The sequence below is a fragment of the Microtus oregoni genome, unplaced genomic scaffold (assembly GCF_018167655.1).
Source record: "Microtus oregoni isolate MIOR12 unplaced genomic scaffold, Mior012 000020F_ref0000438, whole genome shotgun sequence".
Classification (NCBI taxonomy): Eukaryota; Metazoa; Chordata; class Mammalia; order Rodentia; family Cricetidae; genus Microtus; species Microtus oregoni.
The window spans coordinates 14689037-14699117 of NW_024543079.1; the positions used below are offsets into that span (position 1 = coordinate 14689037).

Here is a 10081-nt window from a genome sequence, read left to right on the forward strand (position 1 = left end):
CTCAGGGCATTCAGACTGAGCTGAGTTTGTAGAGACAGGATCTTTCCCTTTATGCCTGAGAATTTCGTAAAGGTAAAAACTCTAGTGGCTGGCTGCTCTGTTTTTCTGGTCTTTCAGCTTTCACCCCCTACTATCTGATTCCAGGTTTTTATTGATAAGGCAAATTAGAATTCATGCCACATATCCACTCCCTCCCCCATGTCAGAAAAACCTTGTGACTTGTTCAAGGTCACATTATTAGAACTTTGGGTGTACATGTTTAAGGTTATGGCTGTGAGAAGAAATGAATGGAAAAATTAAGTCTTTCCAGGACATAGTTTACCCAGAGTGTGTGTGGGGAGAAAATATAATTGTGTTGGAGATGGACTAGAGGACTCATATCCTCATAATATACAATCACAACTTTTTGATATGCTAGCTTTGGTTCTTGTCACCAAAGTGGACTCTAAAGCTTATGGAGGAATTCTGAAAAGGTAGAACAACTTGGGGTCTCAAAGCTGAAGGAAAACTTGCCAGGTAAGTTCCTAACTAGGGGTCTGAGTCAAGAGTAAGTAAGTGTGAGGGAAGCGAACCCACAGGCTAACAAGTGATCTTTATTTCTTTCTTTATTTATTGATTGGTTGGTTTTTTTGAGTCAGGGTTCCTCTGTGCAACAGTCCTAGCTGTCCTGGAACTCACTCTGTAGACCAGGCTGGCTTTGAACTCACAGAGATCTGCCTGCCTCTGCCTCCTGAGTGCTGGGATTAAAGGCGCATGCCACCACCTGACAACAACTATTCTTAACCTCTTATGAGGATCAGTGGTCAGACCCATGAAACCATTAAGGGACAATACCCACATTGGAGTTTTCCACTAGGGTAGTTACAGTACCCAGCATACAGTAGGTGGCCAATACACACACACACACTGAATGAGTGAACCACTGGACTGGTCTTCCACCTTGTCTACCAGTAACTCAATGACTTTGTAACTAGTGGGCTGCAGGGGTGGTGGCATCTGCCTTAAGTTCCAGCGGTAGGAGGTGGAGGCAGGCGGATCTCTATGAATTCACCGCCAGCTAGAGCTACACATAGTAACGTCTTGTCTCAAAACAAATACAACATCAAAAACAAACCCACACAAAGCAAGAATAAATGGGCCAAGTGCTCAGCTTGTCATCCCAGTTTCACTGCCCGGAGCCAACTAGTACCTGGTGGGTGAACAGTGTCTGGAAAATGCAGGAGCAGTTGCTGCAGTGTGTTCCCAATATTCTCATTACTGATGACATTTACTCAGCAGCAGCTGTGGTACAAGGAACAAAATGTTCTTGCCTTGTGGGCTTGCAGCCTAAGTGACAGAAAACAAAGCAAACAACGGGCAGCTTTTCTGAGCACGGACATGGGTGAGCACGGACGTGGATGTGCACGGACGTGGGTGAGCACGGACGTGGGTGAGCACGGACGTGGGTGAGCACGGGCGTGGGTGAGCACGGACGTGGGTGAGCACGGACGTGGGTGAGCACGGACGTGGGTGTGCACGGACGTGGGTGAGCACGGACGTGGGCGTGTTATGGTGCTGCGCTAAGGTATGGAGAAATAGCAACTTCCTGGACTTTTACCAAGAACAGCTGGAATTACTTCTCATTTTAAAGATAAAGTGAGAGATACAGACATAAGGACTTTCCCAGTGTCAGCACTGTGTGGACAGCTCTGCCTGGAGCACCCGCCTTTTCTTGTGCTCTGTCAGGTGTGGCTGGGTAGCTGTTTGCCTTGTCATTTCCATACTAGGTGAGTAAGTATGTCACCAAAGGCACAACCTGGGGCTCTATTTGAGAAAAGGTCTGTGGCAAGGAGGGTGATCTGAGGGAGTGAAACTTACACTTCTTACACTTTAGACTGTGTGTGATGTGTGAGGACGCATGTTAGTCAACTCTGAGGGGTCTGTTTTCCCTTCCCCTTACACGGGTCCTGGGGATTGAATTTAGACTGGCAGGCTTGTGAGCCATCTTGCCAGCAGGTTTAAGGCATTTGAAAGAACCATAGCAAACGGACACAAAGTCCTGAAAATCTGGTCACACCTGTCTGCACCCTCCTAATCCACCAACAGAGAGCTACATGGTGGTTTCATTTCTCTCTTAAAGTCTCTCTATAGAATCTTTTTTGGCAAGGCCCCTTTTCTTGGTTTTCTTTTGGTAGTAATTTGCACTGTAGTAGTTTGCGGGTGGGGGCAGCTCAGGGTGATGGAGCCCTCTGCTCTTCTCAACCGTTTCCCCAGCGCTAATGGCACAGGCGCCCCAGCCGAGGACAAGTAGGTGACATTAAATTATCTAGAGCCCTTCCTCTTTATGCCCCCTTCCTGCTAGTCCTTTCTTACCGAACCTGCTCCCCTAACTGACTCCTTTCTCCAGGTGCTCTCCCTCCCACGATTCTTCCAAAGGGACAACGTTGCACCTCAGCTTCTCACTGACTGAGAATCTGTGGGATTTCGGGACACAGTCTGAACATTTTTGGCAATTAAAAAAAAAAAAATAGTGTGGCTGCCGCTTCTTTTCAGCACCCCCCTCCACACTTCCACACTGCTGTCTTATCGGCCCACGGAACTAGGGTGAAGATCGAGGAAGGGTGTGTAAATTTTGCTTCTTTGGGAGTCCAAACTCTAGGCTATTAGAATTGAACAAAGAAAATGCCTGTCGTAAGAAAAACTCTAAGGTCCAAACAGCTGTGTGCCCTTGGGAGCCAGGGAGGAGTTAATTTCATTAGTGCCTTTGTTCGGGAGCCTCATAAAAGTTCTGGGATCCTCAACCCAGAGCCTTCTGGCTTTAGAAATCCGCAGCAAACGCGCGATCCCGCCTCCACCCGATTGAGACTGCTCGTGGACTTTTGTGCTTCTCCCCAGGAGGAGAATGGGTGAAAAGACTGCAAGCAAGACCGGTCCGTAATGGTTCCTTTGTCCTGGTCCGGAGGCAGCCGGTACCGGAAGGCTGGAAGGAGTCGGCCAGCATCGTCTTCACTACGTGAGACAGAGGTACTAACCACGCGCAAGTTTCCCTACCGGCTGGAGAGCGGAGCGAGCTCAGTCCTCGAGGTCCCCGCAAGGACCAGAGCTCGGTAAAGGGGTCTGAAGCTTTCGGCTCTTTTAAAGAAACAGCCACGTTTTCCCAGCAGCCTAAAGATACTGTATTCTGATTTTAGCCTCCATTAGGATTCCTAGAAAATCTGTCTTCGGAAAGCACCCAGCACCTACAACCACAGGCCATGCCCACCCACCAGAAACCGGCCCTCAGCCTGGAAGCCACGCTGACCCTGAAGCCCCGCCCAGTCACCCACCCCCGGATGCTGCGCGCGCAGCACGGAAGCGGGTTCAGCAGTAGGGGTTGAGTACGCGGCAGGTGCAGGCGCTGCGGAAGAAGCGGCACTGGCAGGAGGCGCATGGGTCGCAGCAGGCGGGCGCAGGCGGCTTGCAGCTGTCTCGGGTGGCCACGCAGGGCGTGGGTGGCGGGGGCCGTGCCTCCTTCTTTAGCGAAGCGTTCATCTGTAGGAGAGACGTCGAGGGCTGCTAAGCGGGCCACATTGGGCCCACGCGTCCCCATCTGCTGTGGAGGTCTGGGACCAGAGATCTCTGCCCTGCTGCCCAGCTCTGCTCATACGCACAGGCCATCCTGATGGGTCCCTGGCCGCCGCCCCAACATGCACACCGCCTACATCTTCAGGATCACCTAGCTCCCACCTGGCCCTTGGGAGATCACTCAGCTCCAAGTTTAAACACCTTCCGGCTTCTCTTCAAGTCTCATCCACCATCCCTGTCATCCGCTGCCACTCATAACCTTCTTCCCCTTAGCGGCCCTGTCCTCTAGAGTTACTATCCTCCAGTGCACCAAGGAAGGCCCTTCCTATGGCCATAGCATAGGAAAACTATGTATGATATATATATATGTGTATATGGTGATATGTATACACACACACATAGGGAATATATATATTCCCATTGTGGGAATTGAACTCAGGCCTTTTGTTGTAAGCAAACTTTACTACTTCACTATACCCCCACCCTTTTTAAAATGTTTATTTTGTGACAGAGTCTTTTTGCCCAGATGGGTCTTGAATTTGCTGGATAGCTCCAGCAGCCCTTGAACTGGGGGTCCCCCTGTTTCAGCCTCCTGAGCAGCTGAGATTACAAGCCTGTGCTGCTAGGTTCAGCGAACAGTGTTTTATTTTCATTGAGTCTTTTATTCTGGCTACAGCAAGTGATACTAGTTTTCTGTCATACTTCTGTTTTTCAGTGGTTGTGCAGCCCAGGCTCATCGAGAACTTGGCGTGTAGTTTGGGATGGCCGTAAACTTCTGATCTTCCTCGCTTCCACCTCCCACATACTGGGAGTGCAGCTGTGTGCCACCACACCCGACTTCTATTTTTTAATCTTGGCATTTTCTGATTTTTAAGCAGGTAAGAAGGCTGGGCGCAGTAGCCTGGACCTATAATCTCAGCACTTGGGGAGCTCTGGACGAGGACAATCGTTAGTTTATGAGCAGCCTGGACTACAGAGCAAAGCTTGCTGGTCTAGGGCTGAGAGCATGGCTCAGTGGTGGAATGCTTGCCTAGCTTGCACAAGGCCCTGCAAAGGAGGAGGAAAAAAACTCAGATACACAGCAAGGGTGGTTCTGTGGAGGTTGGGGTTTAGGTAAATACCCAAAAGAATGGAAGGGGTGGGGGTGTGGGGATGCTTAACTAGAACTGGAAACTTTTTTTTTTTTTTTTTTTTTTTTTTTTTTTTTTTTTTTTTTTTTTTTAGCAGGTAGCTGTCTTGCTCAGTGAACTTAGGCTCTCTGGCTTGAATGGAAGTCTGCCTCAAGGCTCTAGGCCAGGAAACCGCTAGGAAGTTTTCAGTTATTTTGTTTCATGTAGGTCTGGAGATACCTCCCGTTTGGTGCTCAGCGTTGGCTTGCTGGTCTCCCACTCCACCGTGAGAACTCCCAGGCCTACCTTGGACGATCTCTTCCGTTTCTCGGCTTCTTTTCTGCTGATCCTCTTGGATTTCTTGTTCAGTGCTTCAAAGAAAGACAGATGGAGCAAAGCCAGATGTTACTGGGGGCCCCGAGTTGTGAAGTGGGAGGAGCAGAGAGGGCTCTGGGAAGTCTCTGAGTGGGACAAACAGGGACTTTGGGATGAGTCACGTTATGGGAATTCAACCAGCAGGTTCTTATTAGCCTGGCTTCAGAGCTAAAGAGCAGTGTGCTCTGAGTGGAGGCAAAGAGGAAATCCAAGAGGGACCTGGGACCTGTCTGTGGCATCTGTTAGGGACCTAGACCTGGTCTTTTGACCTTGCTGGCCCTTGATCACCACAGGTGCCCCTGTTTTAGCCTTTAACCTTTTAGGTGCAAGAACATTGTGAGCCTCTGAAAATGGGACTCAGCCTTTTGTTACTGGACACATCTGTGTTACATATATATATACACATATACATACATACATGCCTACATACATATTACTCTCAAAGCACAGAGCCAGGCACACCTGCCTTGAATCCACATAACAGCTGTGTGGTCTCCCTGGTAATCAGTTTCCTCATCTACAAAAAAGGTTCTATCATAAGTATATTTATAAAACAAAAAGTCTGACATGGGGCTGGAGAGATGGGTCAGCTGTTAAGAGCACTTGGTGCACTTCCAGAGGACCCAGGTTTGCTTCCCAGCACTGACATGGTGACTCACAACTGCCTATAACTCCAGTTTCAGGGGCTCTGAGGGTACTAGGCCTGCACATACAAGAAGGCAGAGCACCCATTTACATAGAAGTAAAATATTTTTAAAAGTCTGACATCCATGGTGAGGAAGGAATATTGGTGTCTCTCCTTTTCCCTCCTTTGACTTCCCAGACTAGAGGTTCTCCACCTGTGGGTTGTGACCACTTTGGCAAACCCCTATGTCCAAAAATATTTTCATTACAACTCCTAACAGTAGCAAAATGACAGTTACGAAGGGGCAATGACGATAACTGAAGGTCACCGCAGCAACACGAGGAACTGCACCAAAGGGTTGCAGCATTAGGAAGGGTGAGAATGGCTGCTCTAGACCCTCGTTGTGCCCAGTGAGTTGTGAGCTCACATGTATAATTCGCCTGTTTGAGTTCTGGCTCTGCCTAGTGGGAACTAATGTCTGTAAGCTCCAGTCTCGTCAGCGGTAAAATATAAATAAAGCCAAGAGCCGCTTCACAGAACCTATGTGTATTTGCTTTTATTTTGGTTCCAGGAACTGAATGTAGGCGACATGCATGATAAGCATGTGCTCTGCCACCTGTGCTGCATCCTTAGCCCATGTGCTTTATGATTAGGTGAGGTCAATCCACCAAATCTCCAATGCCAGACTTCGGTGCTCCTTGTAACTTCCCAGCCTATGCAGGACTGGTTTATTGCAGACTTAGTTCTACTCCATGGTTTTCCTAACATTTGCTTTGTTGAGGAGTTTTATAAATGCTAAGTTAGACCAAGTCCGCCAAGCATCTTGATGTGAGGCTTCTTCAGATCTCTGACACACTAAATGTAGTGGCCTGCAGAGCTTTCCCAAACCCAAGGACTCAAGGCTACTGTATTTCACTAAGACTGATCAAGATAAAGCCATAGCTATGCCAGTAGCAGCCTGGACAACAGGCTTAACATGCTGTCCCTGCTCTCATGGGTCAGAACCTAGAGGCTGGGTCCCAGGCCAGGCTACTTACCCACTATCGAAACTGAAGAGAAATCCAACGAGTTCACAGAGGAGTTGCTTCTCAGACTCCGGTCATCGCTGAGCGTCTCCTCGGGTCCCAGGTGACTGTAGACGGTAAGGAAGCATAAGAAGCCCACTAGGGTGGCCAGGAGCAGGCGAGTGACATCCATCCTGAGAAGCCTATTGGACAGAGAAGGTGGCTGGTGGTGGGTTTGGTGAGAAGATGGTGGTAGAAGGGTGTACCTTTGGGCTGGCTGGCTGACTTGGCTACACAAGTATCTCAGCAGGACCGGAAAGTTTAGCAAGCCTGAGGGCAGGGGTGCTGATGTAGGGAGATGACAGAGAAGGAGAGATGGGGAGAAGAGAGAGATGAGGAAGGGAGGGAGATGGAAGCAAAGAGAACAAGAATGCATTGTGTTGGTTTGTGCTGTCCAGAGGGCGGAGTACCGACTTCTTTTCTTTTTTTTTCTTTTCTTTTCTTTCTGTTCTGTTCTTTCTCCTGTATAAGCAGAGGTCCCAGGAGAGCTTAGGCCTAGGCAGAGCTGTCGAATCCCCCCACCCAGGGCTGCCTCACGGTGGCAGAGGTCTCACTAAGGCAAAGAGAATACAAGTTAAGTTAAAGCTCAGTGAGAGGAATGAGGACAAGTGGATGTCATCTCATAGATCGGATTCCCTGCTGCCCCAGAGGGATGTGTCAGGGCATGGCAACATCAGCTAAACAGATTTCTTTATTGGCTAGTTGGAGTTTGAAGCGGCAGATGGATTTTAGCAGGTTTCCTCCCTCAAATGCCTTCTGTCACTGTGGGATCCCTTCCCTTTCCCCATTCCCCTCTCTGGTTTTGGAAAAGCCTGGGTCTGCTTTCCCAAGGTTTCCTCCACCCGAGACACAAATACTGAGGGGCAGAAGAGAATAGCATAGTTTGCTCACCCTGATCCTACCTACTCCCGGGCTCCCTGTGCCGCTGTCTGACCAGCTCCAGCCTCCTCCTCTCCACTCTCCCCTTGGTGTGCTGGCTAGTTTTATGTCACTGTGACACCAGTCAGAGTCATTTGGGAAGAGGGAACTTCAGTTGAGAAACTGCCCCCACCAGACTGGCCTGTGGGCGAGCCTGTGGTTCATTTTCTTGATTGATGATTGATATAGGAGGGCCCAGCTCACTGAGGACAGTACCACCCCGAGGTTGGTCATCTTGGGTGCTATAAGAAAGTGTGACTAAGCCACGAAGAGCAAGACAGGAAGCAGTACCCCTCCATGGCGTCTGATTCAGTTCCTGCCTCCAGAAGCTTTCTGACTTCCTCTGATGATGGACCTGAGACTTGTAACCTGGAATAAACCCCTCTCTCACCAAGTTGCTTTTGGTCATGGTGTTCTAATGCAGCAGTAGAGACACTAACACTTGCAACAGGTTTTCTGCATGTCTGTTACATTGCAGGAGAAGAGCCAAGCAATTGGCCTCCACCTCTTCCAGTCTTGATGTTGTAGGGGATGGTCCTGACCTGTAGAGGTCTACCCACCCATGTGGCCCTAATGCCGGTCCTGACCGCCTCATATTTTCCTTTCCGTCACAGCACTGCCTGACATAAACTCACTACCAAATGTCTTTCACAGAGCCTCGTTAGTTGAGAGTGGGCACTGGCCCGACCACTGTCTTTTTAGTCTTGGCTCAGCATTAATGAAGATGTACAATTCTGGGCAAAGCTGCTCTTTTTGGCAGGCTCCAGTTGCTCTCCTGGTAAAGTGAGAGCAATGGACCGCATCAGTGGTTTGCACTCATCTACAGGCTAACTCTTCCAAATAGTGGTGACAGAATATGCAAAATGGGGCTGGGTAGCTCAGTGGGCAGAGCACTTACCTAGCACACACAGAGCTGTGGGTTAACTCCCCAGTACTACATAAATTGGGGTATATGCCTAAGTCCAGGGTCATCCTTGGCTACATAGTGAGTTCAAGATCAGTCTGGGCTGTTACTAAGACCCCATCCCCTGGTCAAAAACAGAAAAATAAATAAATAAATAAATAAATAAATTGGTACCACAGATCAGGTCTTACCTGAAAACCATCTCATACCTGGACTTCCACATAAACCAATGTTTTCCTTGTTTTAAGCTAGTATGAGTTGAGAGTTTCCTTCTCAACCGAAGGCTTTTTAGTCTGTGTGTGGGGGTGTTACTTGTTTTGGTTTTGAATTTTCTTTTTTTCAAAGAAGCTCTCACTTGTAGCCCATGCTGAGTGGGACGGTGGTGGTGCACACCTTTAATCCCAGCACTCAGGAGGCAGAGGCAGGTGGATCTCTGTGAGTTCGAGGCCAGCCTGGTCTACAAGAGCTAGTTCCAGGACAGACTCCAAAGCTACAGAGAAACCTTGTCTCAAGAAAACCAAACCAAGCCAAACCAAACAAGCAAACAAAAAACCACGTAGCTCATGCTGACCTGGAACACACAATGTTGCCCAGGCTGACCTTGAGTTTGCAGCGAGCCTCTGGACACCCAAGTGCTGGGATTACTCGTATGAGCCACCATTCCCAGCTGCAATAGGGTTTTATATTACAAGTGGTTTAGATCTAAAAACAAAACAAAGCAAAAGTCAAAGTTCAAATTTTCTCCAGCATGGCAAATAATGGTTGCCATTTTTCTTCTCTCTTCTCCCATCTCTTCCTCTCTCTTTCCTCTGATACCCTCTTTCAATCTGCAGCAGAATAAGCTAGTCTATATTAGGCTGCATGTCCAGGGCTCATGTCTAAAAAAAAAATCCCTTTTTCTTGAACACCATGATCACAGCCTGCACACTGAAAGACTCACAGACAGACAGATACAGCAACAGGGACTGGCTGAGCAGACAGGTGGCTATTTCTTTCCCTCCTCGAAGACCCTCTCTGAATAGGACATTGAGTAGAATCATCCACACTAGCAGTACCCCCCTCCACTCCCCCACAGCACAGAGGTAAGGGCAGAACTTGACTCTACCATAGGTCTACCTCCAGGAACATCTTCACTAGACGAGACTTGTGGTCTCCATCTTTGTCGCCCTCTTTCCTGATCTATTTTCTCACCAAGTTTCTTTATGTGCCCTTCAAACAATCCACTTGTCTTGTACCCCAGCCTCACTTCCTTTGTTCCCCCCTCCTCTCTTTCTTTCTTGAGATAGGGTTTCTCTGTGTAGCTCTGGCTGTCCTGGAACTTACTATATAGACCAGGCTGGCCTTGAACTCAGCCATTCGTCTGCCTCTGCCTCCTTGCTGGGATCAAGGCTCCCCAGCCTCACTCTCGATGGAGAAAACCTCACAGGGACTCCATCCCCTTCCTTCTCTCTCACTTATGTATCATCCTGCTCATCTGCCATTTCATCCTCTCAACCACCCTGGTTCTGCCTTACCCTTCCTCCAGGCTCTGTTCAAAGGCTGG

The 10081-nt window shown here is 48.8% G+C and overlaps 1 protein-coding gene across 2 annotated transcripts; it reads right to left on the reverse strand.

The window, feature by feature from the left end:
• Window positions 1-2917: 2917 nt before the first annotated feature.
• On the reverse strand, window positions 2918-9165 carry LOC121460486 (agouti signaling protein). Of its 2 annotated transcripts, none has more exons than XM_041670923.1 (4): window positions 9139-9165; window positions 6690-6859; window positions 4959-5023; window positions 2918-3510 (listed from the first exon to the last, which is right to left on the reverse strand). In XM_041670923.1, the coding sequence occupies exons 2-4, from the start codon at window positions 6847-6849 to the stop codon at window positions 3340-3342; spliced, it is 396 nt and encodes a 131-aa protein (XP_041526857.1). In that variant the 5' UTR covers window positions 6850-6859; window positions 9139-9165; the 3' UTR covers window positions 2918-3339. The 2 variants fall into 2 exon arrangements, with proteins under 2 accessions (XP_041526857.1, XP_041526856.1); XM_041670922.1 differs by lacking the exon at window positions 9139-9165 and adding an exon at window positions 7608-7661.
• Window positions 9166-10081: the final 916 nt, after the last annotated feature.